We start from the raw sequence: 17,639 nt of genomic DNA on the forward strand, positions 1-17,639 counted from the left end.
CCTCCCAACTGTTAGAATCATCTAACACCTGACTAGTAAGATCCTCAGGATCTTCAATCCCTGTATTCATGCCTAGAACTGATAAGATCCCACACCAGGTACATATTCATGTTTTAAGCAATTTTTAACAGCATCTGCAGAAGACATATATATCTTCACAAACTTAAAAAAAAAAAAAAAACAACCTTTAACATAATACACTGCACAGAACTAGAATTCAACATAATATATATTACATTGCTAAAATAGTCATATAAATATGGGTGGACTCACTGCATTAGAAAAATTCACCAATTAGGCTATTAAAGACCAGTATCAGTAAAGCCGAAAGAAAAACCATTTTAACAGCGGAAACACTGAAAATAACAACTATGAGGTTTATATGCAAGTGGTGGGAAAGAGAATTCTTTACATTTGCTATTATGTCACAGCAGGCACAATCTGAAATACAATTTTACGTTAGCAGTGTATAAAAATACTTTTCTAAATACTTTCGATAGGTATAGTACCACTTTAAAAACCCCCAGGTAGTTATTCCATTTGAGGACCTACCAGAACAACTCAATTTACTGCTTTCAGCTAGCTCTGCAAGCATGAGCCTAGAAAACAAGTTCCTCACACATGGAGGCACACTGCACGTGTGCACACACACACACCTACACACTAAAAGAACCTCCTGCATCTCTGGTGAATACTGATGAGTCACTGATAGGCAGCAATTTCAAAGCATGAAATGGTGTTTTGAAGCCTGTTTTCAGTTCCAGATTTGGCATGGATGGGCAAAGAGGCCAAAGTAATGTGGATTTTGTGTATATATGACTTCTCTTCCACTTGTGAGCACTCCCCAGAAGAGAGGTTTAATCAGGCATGTCAATATTTAACTTGGGGGGTGGGGGGACATATTTCCCAGGGCTCTGTGTTATCACCACCCTGGCCTTCTTTCCAAACATTGGAGCGATTTTAGGAGCTTCTGGAGCCGATGTTTCTTCAGCATCTTCACTATCTTCATGATGTAGATCATAGGAAATGTTTCCATATTCTCTTAAAAATGGGAAAATTTCAAGCAGAAACTGACAGAAATCTCTGCGAATACCAAACCACCAATGGTTGCCCCCTTTTCGCCTAAACGTTGTGGCCATTAATGTGATTAATGAGAGCCAAAGGGGGACGAATATGGAGATGTAGGAAAACATGTTGTGTCCATCCAGCCTGTGCACCAGCAGAACCTCGAAAATGAGCAGCGGCACCACGATCGTTATCCAGCAGATGGCCATGGTCACGTGGGTTCTTCGCTGCTCAGCAACCACATCCAGGGAGCGCAGGAACAGGAGGGACCAAACGATGTAATAGAGGACTACCAGGCAAAGGAATGACATGAGGATCCACAGTGGCACAAACACCACCAGCCAAGGCCAGTGGATGATCCGGTCCAGCCTCAGGGCGATGAAGATGAATTGCAGGATGTTGACGGAGCACAGGATCTCCAGCTCCAGGGACCGGTCGTGTCGGAAGCCCCAAACGCAGGCGGCCACGGACACGGGCGACACAAAGAAGAGCGGCATGAAGACCAGCAGCCAGAAGTGGGTCCCGCGCTCCACCCGATCGCAGACCAGGACCTCGAACATGAGCAGCAGCAGGTGGATGCCCACGGCGATCAGCATGGCCTTGAACTCCACACAGGCCTCTCCCTCTGTGCGGTAGCGCGGGTTTCGCGCCCAAACGCCCGCGCCAACAGAGGCGCCCGCGAGGACCAGAAGCTTCCACAACCAGATGGGGGCGAACACGGCCCAGTAGCTCCATTGGATGACGCCGTCCAGTCGGAGGGGCAGCAGCACTGAGAAGAGCAGCAGGCAAGCGTAGATGAGGAACTTACTCGGGTTGAAGTCCTGGAATAGGCCCCTGGGGTTCATGGCCAGGCCGCTGCCTGCCTTCCGGCGGGTGCCGCCTCTGCGCCGTTCCCGGACCCGCCGCCTCGCCGGCTAGCCCAAGCCGACTCTTCGTGGACAGCGGCCGGGCGCCGGCCGGGACCGGCTTCCGGCCCGCTGCACCTAGAGGCCGAAACACGTGCGCGCGCGGTCACGTGGCCTGGCCGGAAGGGCGGTGGGCGGGGCGTCCGCGCTGGCGCTCTCCCCGCTACCCGAGAGGCCGGGCGGCGCGGGGCGTCTGCGAGCGGGAGTAGCGCCAGCCCTGCCGCCCTCCTTCACTCTGTACCCATTTGGAAAGCAGCTACTGCGTGTGGCGCGGGAAGGGTAGGGACAGAGGATTCTGGCCGGGTTCCTGGCGCGCTGGTGGCTCCCTGGCCGGTCCGTTGCTAGCGAGCTGGCGGCGACCTCAGGCGGCCGCTTCCTGGCGGCGTCGGGAGTAGGGAGGCGGGAGTGAGCTCACATCCTCCGGCCGGGCCGGGGGCGGGGCCGAGGAGCGGTAGGGGGTGGGGCTCAGCCCTGGGGGCGGGACCGAAGAGTGGTAGGCGCGGCCAGCCGCGGGTGCCCCACCTTCACCCGCAGACTACTGGGGGGCTCGGACGACCACAGGGCTCAGGCGCCGGCGGTGAGGCTTGGGCGCCCGCTGCGCTGATGGCGGACGGCGTGGGAGCGAGCTGGGTGGGGGCCGGGGGAGTGTGGGAGTTTGTGAGCGAGGGCTTGGGTGCTGCTGACTGAATGCATAGGGCGGGTGTGTGCGCGCGCGGGAGGCGGTGGGCTTGTGCTGTGCGGAGAGGCGCTCGTGTGTGCGATCAGCGCCCGGGTTGTGCCTGGAACGGGCGGCTTCCGGGGCTGGACCCCACCGGCCGTTCTCCGGCCGTCTGTGAAGTGGCCGAGGCAGAGTGCCGGGGTGTCTCAACCCCGAGGTGGAGGGTGGGCGCTGGAAGGGCATTAGATCCCCCAGGGTCCGTTGGCGAAGTTGCGACAACCAGGTGCTTCCTGCCGCTGGTCATCCGGCAACTTAGAGCAGAATGGAGATTCTGATTGAGTCCCTAGTTCTCGTTTGACTTGTCTGGTCCTGCCTTAGTCTGATTCGCACACATACTGTTGGGGCCAGGGGCTGGAGCCAGAGGTCAAGAAATCTGGCTTCCAGTTCAAGTCCTGCCACCCAGCCGCTCAGAAGCCTGGGCAGGACGTGTGCTCTCTTGGCCTCAGGGGTCCTGGGCTGTAAGTTGGGGGCCGCCCGTGGTGGTATCCAGGAGCCCCTCTTGCCAGCTGCGCTGACGCTGGAGGCCCCTCCCTGCCTTCTCCAGGCTTTCTCTTCAGAGCCCGGGCTGCTCTCCCTTCCTGCCCTCCATCTCCCATAGAATCTGCCACACTCAAGTGCTGGGCTCTGAGCCCGTCAACGAGGCTCTGCTGGTGTGGGGTCTCCCAAGGAAGGGGTTCTGGAGATAAAAGTGGGGGCCATGGTCCAAACTCAGGAGCCAGCCTTCCCCAGTCCACCTCGAAGTTGGTGAAGCCTGGTGAAGGGTGGACAGTCCCATGTCTCAAAGCTCTCCAACAGCTTCACTGCCCTCCCCTCAGCCAAGCCAGTTGGGTGGTCCTCAGGAAAGGGACTCCAGCTGAGTGAGCCTTGATCTCAGACTCCAGTCTTCAGGGCCGCTTGTTTGTTAGGACCCCTTGGGAGGCACTGTGGGGAGACTGTTGACTATATGGGACACCACGTTCACCCTCCACCCCTCCCTCCCAGGCTCCAATCCATCTGTTTTGCATCCTGGTTTTTCTTTTACTGTTTCCTTTCAAGGAGGGATTTGTCAGCTAAAACAAAATTTAAATTTCAAAACCCCTCTGCCAGTCCAACTACAAAATGGGCTAATAATAGCACTTAGGACCATTTTGAGGTTGAGATGAATCCATACATGGAAAAAACTTTGCGTTTAGAGAAATGCGAGCCACTAATATTTACCACACTGGGGCAAGTAAATCCTTTAGGGGTGGGACTGACTGGCAGCCCCCCAGGGAGGCGGTGGCCAGGCCAGGTCTTCTCGGCCCTGTTGGAATGGGCAGAAATCCTGTAGCCAGATGACCTCAGGGTCATCTGTCTTTACAATCTTTGTGGCAGAGGTTAGAGTTTGGAATATGTTGTCCCATACTTTACTGTCTTTGTGGCAGAGGTTGAAGTTTGGAGTATGTTGTCCCATCTCTGCAGCTCCTCAGGACAGGGACCTGGTTCTCTCCCTCTAGGAAAGGGGAATCATACGATGGCCGGTCACCATGAGTCCTTGCATCCTCCTGAGGGACTCAGAGCCTGCTTATGGGTTTGAGGTGGAGCCACAGGGAGAGACTACTGTCTGCTGCCCCTGCAGCTGGCTTTCCTGTGCCCCTGGGCCCGGACCCTCAGTTCTGTACAAGACTCCTCTCCTTTGCTACTTTCCCTGTTGTGGCTAGGGTCTCAAGGACCTACCCCTGTCTTTACATTGACCTTTCAAGCTAACAGAGGTTGTTTGTTCTGTGCCAGGTGCTGACCACCCAGCCACCTTGAGGCTGGCATACACCCCAGAGCTAAGTGCCCTGGTCCCCCAGTGCAGGCGTGTCATGCTGATTCTGGGCAGCAGCCTGCAGTGTGTGTATGTCACATGATCTCACCCCTGCTCAGCATCCTCAGCTGGCCTGGGAGGCCCCCCAAGCTTGCCCTGGCCCACCTGTGGTTCCTTGCCAGTCTCCCGCCCTCCCTCAGAACTTGCTGTGCTGATCTCTGCATTTTCTGTTCAGGGCCGGCCCCCCACCCCAGCCTCCCTCCCTCCTGAACTACCAAGACCCCAGACAAGGCTTCAGTCCCAGGAAAACATTCTCGACTCCTGGTGGATTGATGACCCTTCTCTGACCTCCCTTCACTTCAGGGCCTTTGTTCCTGGGGGACTTCTTTCACTGGGTTGAGTCTGTTTGGCCATCTTTTTCTCCATGGGATTGGAGCTTGGACCCCCGGGCAGCATTTATGTTGCAGCTAGTGCTTGAGGGAAGTCGGTTGAGTGAATGAGTCCATTTGCACCTGCTCAGGATGGTGCTTCCCTGCCCCCTCGCTCTGAGCATGTGGGGTCAGCATCATGGGCCCTGTACTGTCCCTTCCCACTCCCCCTGTCCCTTCTTTCCAACTTGGCATAACCGTAGCAACTCACAACAGTGGTCAGGAGCCTGGGCACGGGGTGCTCAGCGGGTTCTTTGTTCAAGTCTCACAGGCCAGAATCGAGGGCCTCATTCCCTTCTGAAAGGCCCTGATGAGAATCAGCTTCTGGGTTCATTTAGCTTCTTTGCATTCAGTTCCCTGGAGCTGTGGGACTGAGGCTCCCCTTTCCGTGCCAGCTGTCAGCCAGGGATGGCTCTTGGCCACCCGTTCCTGGTCAGTTGCCCCCTTCACGGCCACCAGCATTGGGTTGCATTATTCTTGCACTTTGAATTGCTGTGGCTCATTCTCCTACTGCATCTATGCTGCCTTTTCTGTTTTTAAGGACTCATGATCGCATTGGACCCTGCTGGACGGTCAGTTCCCCTGAGCAGCTGGACCAGGGCAGGAGTCTGGCCCCAGGAGACAGGGTCCCTGTCTGAATGTCCTCCTAGTAGTGACTTGGGCCAGAGAATGATCTGTACAGAAGGCCCAGGGACATTTTCCCTTTCAGACCCATTTGGGTTTGCTCACCTCAGCTTCTTCACAAGGAAGCCACAGCCCACGTGGCCCTTTGTGTCACCCTTGGCGCCCCGGTGCTCTGTGGTCCCCTCCATCTCCCAGGCGACTTGTGAACCCTGGTGCTGTTGTCCCCAAGCTCCGTGACCTTGGCAAGTATTCCCACCTCCAGTCCCCTCAGTGAGATGGGGATGAACTCATAGAATTGTAAGTGTAAAGTGAAACAATGTATAAAAACTCAGAACACACTCACTTATCCTGTCCTGTTGGTGACCTTGGTCTCTGTTTTGGCCTTAGAGGAGGCATGCCTCTTTCGAGAAGCCTGTCCTCCCTGCCAGGTGGTCAGTCTTGGAGCTCACACCACCAGGCATTGGGGCCCTATCCTTGCTTGCCTGGCTGTTCCTGGCGCCCTGAGGGCAGGGCCCCACTTTCATCTTTGTGTCCGCAGTTGCTAGCTCAGGCCTATGTGCAGTAGAAGTGTCCAGGAAAGCACAGGAAGGCAAGCAGGACGCCGCTGATGTGGCAGCTTTCCCGTGTGCTGAGCGATGGAGCAGAGCAGCTTGTCTAAAGCTCAGATTCTGCATCTACAGGGAGGAGTCTGGCCTCCCAGGAGTACACCCTGGAGCACCCCAGCCCTTCAGGTGCACTGGGCTCAACATTTCAAAGCTCTGTATCATCTGAAGTTCATGGGATGGCAGAGGCAGGACCCTCATTTCACAGATGGGGAAACTAGACACAACTATAGTTCTCAGCTGCAGACTTTCCTGGGTCATGCTGTTGTCCCAGCTGGTAGCCTGGCCCTGTGCAGTGGTTCAGTCCAGTGAGAATGGGCCCACTGAAGAGCCAGACTCTGATTGAGGCCCCTGGAGACTTAGGCTCATGTTTTAGCAGATTTTCCTCAACTTGTGTATTCATTTAACAAATACATATCCAGCATCTGCCCCATAACCTGGGCCCCAACCTGATGTGGGATGAAGCTGCACAGCTCTGACTACTTTGCTGCCCCCCTTCCCAGTTCAGGAATCACCTCCAAGAAGCCCTCCCCGATCACTCGCTCCCTATGTACATCACCCTGTTTTATTTCTCCTGTTTCCTCTATGGTCACTAAATACATGCTTGCTTTAGGAAAATCTAGAAAATGAGTTGTTTAGAGAGAGAGGGGAAAAGCTCTCCTCTTACTACCTACACAAAATCACTATTAACACTTTAGTTCATTCCACATGGTCACCTCTGCAAGACATTTCATTATCCAAGTACCATTTTAGTCTGCATTTTTGCTTAACGTTAATCCTGCAACTCACTTATTTTCACATCTCTGAGTCATGAATTGACTGCCCAATTGATGGTGTCTTACAAGCACTGTCAGCCTGTTTTGAAATCCAGCCCTTCCAAAAGGGGGTTCTGTTGGCTTCTGATGGTCGCCTGGGGGGCACTGTCAACTTGAGAGCACTTTGCATTAAATTTCACGTACACTCAGTTGCAACCCGCAGTGTTTTTAGGCCGTGGTGTTTTTAGGCCATGGCGTTAGTGCAAACTCAGACTCCAGCCTGCCTGAGTCCTGGCTTGTTCATGTTCTCAGGGCTAATTTTGTTCCCTCCCTACATCTGGCAGGGAATAGCCCTTGCGGGGTGGGGGGGGTGGGGGTGGGGAGGGGGAGGGTGTCCCAATTTTACTTAGATGCCTCTTACTAGCTGCCCCAGCCTGAGATTCTTTTTCTTTCATGATACATGAAACAGCTGTATGTCTTATAATCAATGATGTCTCCAAGGTGATGAAATAACATAAAGAGAACCATCTCGGGTTCCCATAAATTCATCGTGAGCGTCTTTTTAGTGGCCCCACGGGGTTGTCCCTAGCTTTCCTCACCTGTTCCCTTGCTGCATCTTGGGGTTCTTCCTGTTCTTTTCTAAGATAAGAGGCGCTGTTGTCTTTCTTACTCCACGTAGCTTCTTCTGCACTCAGTTTCTTACGGGTAATTCCCCAAAATCTAATTGCTGGATTGAAGGAATGAATATTCCTAAGGCTCTTGACATATAAAGTCTAATGTTTTTAGAGGTTGAGTCTTCTTTCTTCTGGTTGTCTTTGCAGAAACAGAATCAGTACGAACCTGCCACTACCGAGAGCAGCTGGTCGAGTGCTTTCCATCTGTAAAACTCCACAAAGGTGAAGGATAACGTTAATAAGGTAAAAAGGCCCCAGTCAAATGTAGATTCAGGTGTCGGGCTGCAGAAGATTGAAAGTCAACTAAAAACCAGGACTGGTTTTGACGTGTGTGTGGGATCATTGGTTTAATTTGGGGGTCAATCACAGTAACCTCCAAATATTAGGAACCCATAAACCGAGCCCTGGGATTATTTAATTTGTTGTTGTTATTGTTGAGTTACTAAGTCATGTCTGACTCTTTGTTACCCCATGGACTGCAGCATGCCAGGCTTCCCTGTCTTTCACCATCTCCCAGAGTTTGCTCAAACTCATGTTTATTGAGTTGATGATGCCATCCAACCATCTCCTCCTCTGTCACTGCCTTCTCCTCCTGCCCTAAATCTTTCCAGCATCAGGGTCTTTTCCAAATTCCAGTTTATTTTGAGGCATCCAAATATAGCTAAACTTCATTAATTCAAACCTTTTTTTGTAGTTGTGGGCAAGAAGCTTCCTGAACGATGGGATATTGTTCAAAAAATGGTAGGCCACTCAAAATCCATTGTTTGTACTTAAATCGGCACTACCAGAATATTTTCAACAGTTCACATGTGAAATCTAAATCTTCTTCTCCCCGTCTCATGTACAGTTAATTTACTCCCCCAAAAGTCTTCTATGGCATAGGGTTAATCCTCACTCCTCTTCTCTCCTGGCTTTGTCATAAATTGTGGAAGCATGTGTCATGAGTGATGTGTTTACTGGGGCAGAAGCAAGACATTTGTCAGCTTTAACTCATGATTTCACTCTGGAGTACCTCTCATTCTTCTTCTAACTGGTGCAAAGTAGCAAATGATAATAAACAAACCAACAAGTACAAGAAATGCCTCTGCCTATCACTCAGTGACCCCAGGAACTGTATGAGGTTCTTGCCTTTAGGGGCCCATCAGTCTGGCCTGCCCGGTACATGGAGACAGTGGGTCACAGGGTGGAGTCTCCCTGCCACAAAGCTTTGGCAGCTTCTCATTTCTCAGGACTGAAGCCAAGCGCCTTCCCATGCCCTTTGAGGCCTGGTTGACCAGCCTCCCTCCTCCCATCTCTCTGGCCTCATTTGACTGCTGGCCCCATGGCTGCCTCAGGGACATCATGGGTTTGTGTGTCTGCGCATACCCCTCTGGGGGCAGCTGGGACTGAGCCTGGCTCTGCACTTGGGCTTCAGGCCATCCACCGTCACTCTGCCATGGGCACCTCCCAGGACGGTTGTGTGCTGGGCCCTATGGCCTTGACCCCAAGGACTGCTCACTTAGCCGTACAGTCACATGGCACAGACATGACACGCAGAGCAACCCTGGAAGAGCCAGAGAGTGGACCAGAGGTCCCTGGGCTGAAGCTAATTAAATGGCAGCTGAAAATGAGAGAAAGAGAAGTGTTGGGAATAAGCTGTCGGGTGAAGATTGGGCTGGCTGAGAGATGAGGGAGGAGGAGGCTGGAACAGAACCCTGAACTAGATGGATGCCGGAGGCCCCCAGTGGATTTAAGCATGAACCGCAGAAGGGACCATCTGGATTCAAAGCTCAGTTCTGTCATTTATGCAGATATGTGTCCTTGACCAGACGACCCAGTGTCTGTGAAATGGGGATGATGACTTTGCCCCTCATAGGATAAAGGTGGGCTGATAGAGATGCAGGGCTGGCACATTCGGGCAACAACCACCATGTGTGCGTACCCACTGCTTGCCCCCTCTCACCTGTGCTGAGGCTCAGAGAAGGATGTCTTCGCAGGAAGCGAAGACAGAGTCACGCTTGGGGAGGGGGTCACGCTTGCGGGGGGCACAGGTAACAACTAAAGGGGAACTTCTGTAGTGTAAATAAGCCCAGGTGACTGTACCTAATTCATTTCTCCACCTGGACCCAGGTCTGTTTTATCAGTTAAAGGGACCAGGACAGGGCGGGGGTCTCCCAATGCAGCGCTGCTGGCTAAACAAGCAAATCCCTCAACTCAACCCCAACACCCCAAATCAGAGTCCTTGCAGGTTGGGTTCGGAATCCAAAGTTTTTAAAGCTCCCTTGATTCCAGTGTGCGGCAAGCTTTCAGAACCCCCGGCCAGCTGACCTCTGACAGGTTGTCTTAGTCCTTGGTGGTAGGTTTAGTGCTGAGTCGTGTCTGACTCTGCGACCCCGTGGACTGTAGCCCACCAGGTTCCTCCGTCCATGGGAGTTTCCAGGTAAGGATACTCGAGTGGGTTGCCATTTCCCTCTCCAGGGGATCTTCCCCTCCCAGGGGTTGAACCTGGGTCTCCTGCATTGCAGGCAGATTCTTTACCAACTGAGCCACCAGGGGTTGCTCCTTAGAGTCTGTGTTTCTGTCCCCATCAAGTGCCCTGTGCTGCCATGGGAGCACCTGGTCCAGAACTCACCTGCTGTCATCAGAGATGGGGCGGGTCCCCTGGTCTGACTCAGGTAATGGAACAACAAGGCGGGGGGCCACTCAGTCTAGAACTAAGTCTCTAGACGCCGCCCAGTGCCCTGCCCTGGCGGTCGTCTTTGAGGAGAGGAGAACAGCAAACGTCAGACCTGGGCTGCTTTCTCACCATGAATCAGCTGAATGTAAATGGAAAATGTGTTTTTGAGGCTGGGGATACATTACAGTAGCAGTCCCCCAAACTTTTTGGTGCAAGGGACTGGTTTCGCAGAAGACAATTTTTCCGCGGATAGCTGGGGGTAGGGCGAGATGGTTATAGAAGAATTCTCGCACAGCTGTGGGGAGCAGCTGAAAATACAGGAGAAGCTTGGCTCGCTCGCCCACCATTCACCTGCTGTGAGGCTCAGGTCCTAACAGGCCATGGATTGGTACTGGGGTTGGGGATCCCTGCATTACAGGATGAAAACCAAGACCAAGCAATCCCTCCTTCTTTTATAGCAAAGAAGATGAAATTCTGCAGAGTTCCTGTTGGTTTTGGCTTTTTGTCTTGTAAGAACATAAAAATTATTTACCATCATTGAGGTTCTTTCTGAATTGCCAGAAATATCTATAAACTTTCCGGGGTTATCCAGGGAGCCCTCAGGGCGGTGAGTTACTGCTCACGTGATGAATTCCTATTGCAAATCAGCACTTGCAGATTTCCCCCATGAAGATAGATAATTTCTTGAACCCCAAGTGCTTTTACAGAGCAGAGGTTGGAGAAAAGAGGTTTTACTTTACAGTTTCTAAGTGGGTGATTTTTAAAACTCAGTGAAATGGTTTTCCTGATTGTCAGGCCCGTCACAACGATGTATCAGCAAAAGGGAACATTACCAAGTACATGGTTGGGAGCTGGGGTGTGTGGGGGCAGAGGTATGAAGAAGACCTAGGATTTTTTTTTTTTTTAATGAAAAACACATACACATTTAGAAGTAAATAGCAGGCGTTTCAGGCTGAGAGGGTCTCTGGAAGCAAGAGGCCAGAAAACAGTTTTCACTTTCACGTATAATGACAGTGACCATGGCAGTGATAACAGTAAGAAGAACTTGCTTTATTCACGTGGGGGAGGGGGAGGTTTGCCCACATTCCAAGGAGGACACTGACGCTCAGAGAGACCAAGTGCCTGACCAAGGTCACGGCCGGCTTGTGCACCCTGGGGTCACTGCACAGCGCTGCCTTATCTGCACAAAGTTCTGGGAGGAGACAGAACGTCATTCTGGCTTGCGCTAAGTCGGATGTTGCTGTTGCTAAGTCACTTCAGTGGTGTCCGACTCTGTGTAACCCCATAGACGGCAGCCCACCAGGCTCCCCCGTCCCTGGGATTCTCCAGGCAAGAACACTGGAGTGGGTTGCCGTTTCCTTCAATGCATGAAAATGAAAAGTGAAAGGGAAGTCGCTCAGTCATGTCTGACTCCTAGCGACCCCATGGACTGCAGCCTACCAGGCTCCTCTGTCCATGGGATTTTCCAGGCAAGAGTACTGTGGTGGGGTGCCATCGCCTTCTCCAAAGTCAATGTACTCCTAGGAAAAATCCTGGAGGGATTCTGCCAAACAGCTGGTGAGAAGTTGTTTTTAAAGAATCATTTCCTGCATGACCATGTCTCACCATTGAGAAAAAAAAGTGTGTATTGACCTTGGGAGAACAGAGAGGAATGGATAGGAACCCTTTTTCTGAAATAATAACACAGATGGTGCTTCTGGGTGGGATTTTGAGAAGATGCTGGGAAGGGTCTTTGTCCCTCCCGCAAGGCCCAGGTTGCTGGGAGTCCTGCTCACCCATCTGGGTCACAGCTGCCAGGGAAGGGGGAGGGTGACACTCCTCCTTTTCTTGTGAGTTGACGTTCCTGTTTCTATCCCAGGGAGCGCAGGTCCAGCCAGCAGACTGCCTGCTTCCCGTGAGCAAAGCTCTGACCTCGGGTGACGTCCTCACCTTTCAGTGGAGAGGTCTGCATGGATCACTCCTGCATTTCCACCTGAACACAGGGACCAGGGGAGATGCAGTGGGGGCAGCAGGGCTCAGACCCAGGCTGGGTTTGGCTTCTCAGCACACACAGCAGGCACTGACGTCAGGCTGTTCCCTCAGCAGAGCCGGTGAGGGGCATGGTCTGGGGCCCTGCTGCTTCCAGCTCCGTGGCCCACTGTCTTGTGGCCCATCAGCTTATCCTACCCCCGTCTCCTGGCCAAGCTGCTTCCTGGCCTTGTGCCCCTGGGGCAGCTTCTCTGTCTGGTTGGTGGTAGCGCTGTGAGCTCAAGGCTGAGTTTTCTCTGGGGCAGCCCTGGTCCAGATCCCACCTTTGCTGCTTACTGGGCACACAGCTCAGTCATGGTACCTCTTTTCTCTTTACTGTAAGATGAGGTGATGCAGGGACTCAGGAGGGCAGCCATGGGACTGGCTGAAGGCAGGCTTGGGAAGCCCTGGGACAGTCCTGACGTGTGGGGAAGCCGTCCCTAGCTGTTAGCCACCCTCCTGTGTGGAAAGCAGTCTTGCTTCCTGTTATCTTCACGCAGTGAGTCCTTGCAACAGAGCCCGGGCAGGCCGCTGCCGGCTGCAGTGTTTCCTCGCCAACCTGGTCCTTGTCTCTCTTTTTTGCAGCTTTGGAGAAGGGAGTAGGGTTTCACTGCCGCTTTGGTAGGACAGTTACTATTTGTGTCTGTGTACTTAGCTGTGTTCAACTCATTGCTGCCCCAAGGGCTGTAGCCCGCCAGGCTCCTCTGTCTGTGGAATTTTCCAGGCAGGAATACTGGAGTGGGTTGCCATTTCCCCCTCCAGGGAATCTTATTTTTTGGGTCTGTGATAAGAACCTGATGACCATGAATGACAGGGGGGCTTGCTGTAGCAGTCGGTCCACGAGGGAGGTGGCAGGGCTCACACAGGAAACTGCTGCTCCTCAGAGCCGGGGCCTGTCTCTAGGTGGCGAAGGAGAGGGTGGAGACCCGTGGTACCAATGTCCACACACCTTGGGCTGGATTCCAGCTTTTTTTTTTTTTTTATTGAAGTATAGTCGATTTACAATGTCATGTTAATTTCTACGGTACGGCAAAGTGACTCAGTTATGCACGTATGTACTTTCTTTTCCATATTCTTTTCCATTATGGCTCATCACAGGATACTGAATATAGTTCCCTGTAGGAGCTATGCGGCACACGGCTCTATGGTGGAGCCTTGTTGTTTGTCCATTCTGTAGATAATAGTTTGCATCTGCTCACCCCGAAGTCCCAGTCCATCCCTCCCCACCCCCTCTCCCTGGGCACCCAGAAGTCTGTTCTCTATGTCTGTGATTCTGTGTATGTCCTATAGATAAGTTCATTTGTGTTATATTTTACATTTCACATACAAGCGATATCATATGATATCTGTCTTTCTCTGACTTACTTTACTCGATAGGACAATCTCTGTGTCCATATGTGCTGCTGCAAGTGGCATTATTTTATCCTTTTCAATGGCTGAGTAGGATTCTCAAGCTTTTAGTTTGCACTAATCTCTCATTTGGACACAGCTGGACTCCTCTCTTAAGATAAATCATAGCAGACACTTATATGGCCTGTGCCAGTCCAGGCACATCGCACAGGTGGGCACAGGTATCTGACAGTTTCAGCTTTGGGGTCACGGCCTCCCCATCTAAGCCCTTATAGGACACTCAGGAGTGCTGACTCAGCAGTTGGGTTGTGGAATCCAAAGCCCAATTGATGTGGGGCTTGAGGGGAAGTCGTCTTCCCAGCGGTATGGCCAGACCTTTGTGCTCTTGTGAGATGGAAGGTGCAGGGTGTATGCTGTGGCTATTGCTTGGGATCGGCTGCTGCCAAGCGGGCCGGGCCCCCCACCCCCGAGATGCCTTACCCCCCACCCAGAGCAGCAGGACTGAATCCGGGCGAGGAGCTCTCCAGGCAACTGTGCCTCCTCTGTACTTTCCCCCAGACCCAGATTTCCTGTGCCCCAAGCAACAGGCGCATCAGCCCGGGCAGTTCCAGAGCTGCTGTATCACGTGGTCAAGGTGAGGGCTGAGGTATCAGCTAAGGTTAGAGCCAGGTTCCCTGGGGAGCCTTGCCAGCAGAGGCAGCGGTGTGCTGGCTGCCCGGCCTCCGTGCAGACTCAGTGTCTGGGGCTGCCCTCTGATGGCTCTGGGACAAGTGCAGGGAGCATGACTTGGGATGCCCCCCAAATTGTCTATGGGGGGCCTAGACAGGCCTCCTCTGTCTATGGTCATTTCCTTTGGGTGGGTTTGGCAACCATTTCAAGACAGGTGTCCTTCCTTGGTCACTGGGCTGACGGTCACTCTCCACATGCAGTGGGGGCATGTACTCCCTGGCAGAGAGGTAGGGGTGCAGGGACTTCTGCTGCAACCAGTCAGGGGGCTGAGCTTGTTGAAGCCAGAGCTGGGTACAGATGGTGGGTGGGCCTCAGTGAAAGAGGGGGCCACCAGGCCCACCCTGGCTCATGCCTGTGTACAGATAGGTACACTCCCCCACCCCCACCCCCAACATACACCCCTCATAGGAGCTCTGACTGCAGTCACTGAGACCAGGGCCGAAGATGAGAGAAGCTGAGTCAGAGGTTACTGAGCATGGGAGGACTCCTGGGGGATGCAGAGATGGGCTGTGGAAGGGTGGTGATAGTGGCTTTGCCTTCCAGAGCCATCTCTGGAGGCTGGGATGTTCGGGTTCCTCCTGCTGGCCCCACAGCCCCCTGGGCAGGGCTTTCCATGTGGGGTTGTCAGCAAGAGCTCCCCAACTCTGAAACACCACCTCCCACTGCCCCCACATTGCCCTGTGTCCACAGCGTGCCGTCCTTGCCCTGCTGGACTTGCTAAAGCCATTCCAATTTCTCTGAGACAGCCGTGTTCAGCCTTGCCCGCCCCTTCCTGGGCTTCCCCACCCTCAGCCTTTGTTTCTCTTAGCATCCCGGCCTCCAGTGCCCTCCTCCTGCTCTCCCACCCTTGTGTTTGGCAGGATCCTCTTTGCTTTTTCTAGCCTGGTTCTGCAAAGCTCCACCTGCCATGGGACACACCTGGCCGCCTGCTTCATTCTGCTGCATATCCACTTCGCCCTGAAGTTCTCTCAAACCTGCTCCTCATTCAAGACCTTGGTTTCCTGCTCTGTAAGATGGGACAGTACCATGTCGGGAATCGAGTATGAAGATTGTTTGCCGTGACCTTCGTGGAAGCACCAGCACACAATAGGTGCTAAATAAAGCCATCAGTCTTTCCTGCTCTACACCAGGCGTGAGGCCACTCAGGTGGAAGACACTGGAGGAGGGGGCACCTCACCTCTCCCAGGACTGAGGAATAGATAATGGGGAGCTCCAGGGGAGGGAAGGGAGGCGGAGGGGGGTGAATGACAGGGGTGCCCCTCCGGGTGCTGGGTGCTATCAGGGAGCAGGAGGAGGCTGGGATCTGGGACTTGCCTGGGAGACAAGGAGGTCTTGGAAGTTGTTGAGGGGACAAGGCCAGGCTTTGATTGTGGAGGGGCAGGAGGGAGTGGAAGGAGGGGAAAGGGGAAGAAACTGGAGGCTTTGGAAGAGACTCTGGTCCAGGCCTTCCTGCCCCTGTCACCCATCCTGGGATGAAAAGGGGAGCATTTGGAGCCCTTTCCAGAGATGTTTTGTACTCGGACTAGGGAAGGAAGATGGAAGGACCCCAGCTTCCCTTCCCCTGTGCCTGCCCACTTGCTTGGGTTGAATTCCAGTCCTACCCCAACACCCTCTGTGTCTGTCTACTGGGTGCCGGCTGCTTTCTGGACTTCACTTTTCTGCCTGCTTTCCCTGCTGTCTCAGCTCCAGTGGGCAGAGCTTTGAGCACCAGTCACATGGGGAAAGGGGAAGGGGCAGAGCAGGTGGCGCCTTCTCTGGGTCCCTATCCCTAGGCTCCCCCCGGCCCCAGGGGCCTGAATTCCCGGCACAGTGCCCAGCCACTGGCATGTGGTCGGCATAGCATCATGAAATGACTGCTTATTGGATGCTGGAGTCGCCGGTCGTTCAGTGAGTGCCCGATCATGTCTACCCCTGCCCCTCATATGTTTGGGGTCCAGGATTTGGTGGGGGCAGGAGCAACAAGCCTGGTGGGGGTGACTGTCTCCACTCCCATCACGTTATCTTTGGGCATCTCAGCACATTCCGGGAGGCCACGTGCTAATGGGTGTGTGGCCCAGGTGACGTGTGTCTAAAGGTGGAGGGGCTGAGGGGGTGACCACAGGGGCAGCCGTGTCTGTTCCATGTCTGAAATGTGCTGGCCTCCTCCAGGAAATGGTTTACTTTTCTTCTCACCGAGTTTGGCAGCCTTTGGGGAATTTTGGGAGGGAGGGGGGACCCTGGAAGGAAACCACCGTGGGACCCTTTGTTTCCTTAGAAGCCCGAACACAAAGAAAGGATGAAGTGGAGGTGGGGCTGCAGAGGGCTTGTTTTTTCCCCTTTGGAACCGGCCAGCCCGAGTCAGAGGAGGAGGGTGTTATCCTTCCAGTCTAGTGCTTTGCTCCTTCTGATGGTCTGAACGTGGAGGAGGATTTCGGCAGCTGCTGGTAAGAGTGGGCAGAGGGCAGTTTCTGTGTGAAACAGAGGCAGGCGGGTGGGTGCAGCGAGTGCCAGGCTGCGTGGTGCCCCTGGGATTTAGGTGTTGGCCTTCTCACAGGGAGAAGCCCAGAGAGATGAAGGGGCTTTCGTGGCGTCACACAGCAGGTATTGGTAGGGCTGGGATTTGAACCCAGGTCTCCGTGGCTCCAAAGTCCTGCTGAAGCATCCCCCTTAATGTAAAGAACAGCAGGATACACACAGGCCCCCTTCCCAATCTTGTTCTGGATCATTCCAGGCCCTTCCCTCCAGTAGTGTTTACCTTGACCACATGCCAGCCATGGTCGTGCCTTCTGCCCTGTGTGCTGCTGGGTTAGTGAGGGGGTGGCTTCCAGGCATCGAGTGTGAGTGCTGGGGACTTGGGGAAATGGTGTCCTTATGGTGGGACTTCCAGCTGCTACTCTGACTGCTTTTGGGTGGGACAGTGAGGGCTTAGCTCCAAGGGGAGCGAGAAGATCCCTCTGGGGAACTAGGAGCAAAGTCAGTGGTCCTCGCAGGGAGAGAGAAAGTCTGTTTGCCTCCCAGGGACCCAGAGTACCAGGGGAGGAAGCTCAGGACAGATTGACAGGACTAACAGCCACAACTTCCTGCTGGGAGCAGGTCCAGAAATAGGGGGAACTGGTTCCCCTCAAGCCCCTAGGATAACGACTATGAAAAAGCAGAAAGTAAGGGTGGGCGAGGCTGTGGAGAGAGTGGAACCCTTCCACACTTATGCAGGAATGTAAATGGTGCACCCACTGTGGAAAAGAGCATGAGGTCCCTCAAGAAGTTAAAAAGTACCGTATGATTGCAATTCCACTTCTGGGTGTGAAACCTAAAGATTTGGAAGCAGGGTCTCAAAGAGATATTTGAAAGCTGTGTCCACAGCAGCAGCATCCATAATAAC

The 17,639-nt window shown here is 53.4% G+C and overlaps 2 protein-coding genes across 5 annotated transcripts in view; one reads left to right on the forward strand and one right to left on the reverse strand.

The window, feature by feature from the left end:
- Positions 1-211: 211 nt before the first annotated feature.
- Positions 212-2,375, reverse strand: TMEM185B (transmembrane protein 185B). The gene has a single exon (XM_027562585.1). The coding sequence runs from the start codon at positions 1,908-1,910 to the stop codon at positions 858-860; it is 1,053 nt and encodes a 350-aa protein (XP_027418386.1). The 5' UTR covers positions 1,911-2,375; the 3' UTR covers positions 212-857.
- RALB (RAS like proto-oncogene B) overlaps positions 2,124-17,639 on the forward strand; it is a 75,068-nt gene continuing 59,552 nt past the window's right edge. The window contains exons 1-2 of one of the 4 annotated variants that reach the window (XM_027562608.1): positions 2,124-2,249; positions 7,687-7,782. The gene's annotated coding sequence lies outside the window, so the exon portion shown is untranslated. Of the gene's footprint in view, positions 2,250-2,454; positions 2,548-2,581; positions 2,601-7,686; positions 7,783-16,591; positions 16,705-17,639 lie in introns of those variants that run through there. The other 3 variants (XM_027562599.1, XM_027562616.1, XM_027562621.1) reach the window with 3 other exon arrangements.

The sequence above is a fragment of the Bos indicus x Bos taurus genome, chromosome 2 (genome assembly GCF_003369695.1).
Source record: "Bos indicus x Bos taurus breed Angus x Brahman F1 hybrid chromosome 2, Bos_hybrid_MaternalHap_v2.0, whole genome shotgun sequence".
Classification (NCBI taxonomy): domain Eukaryota; kingdom Metazoa; phylum Chordata; class Mammalia; order Artiodactyla; family Bovidae; genus Bos; species Bos indicus x Bos taurus.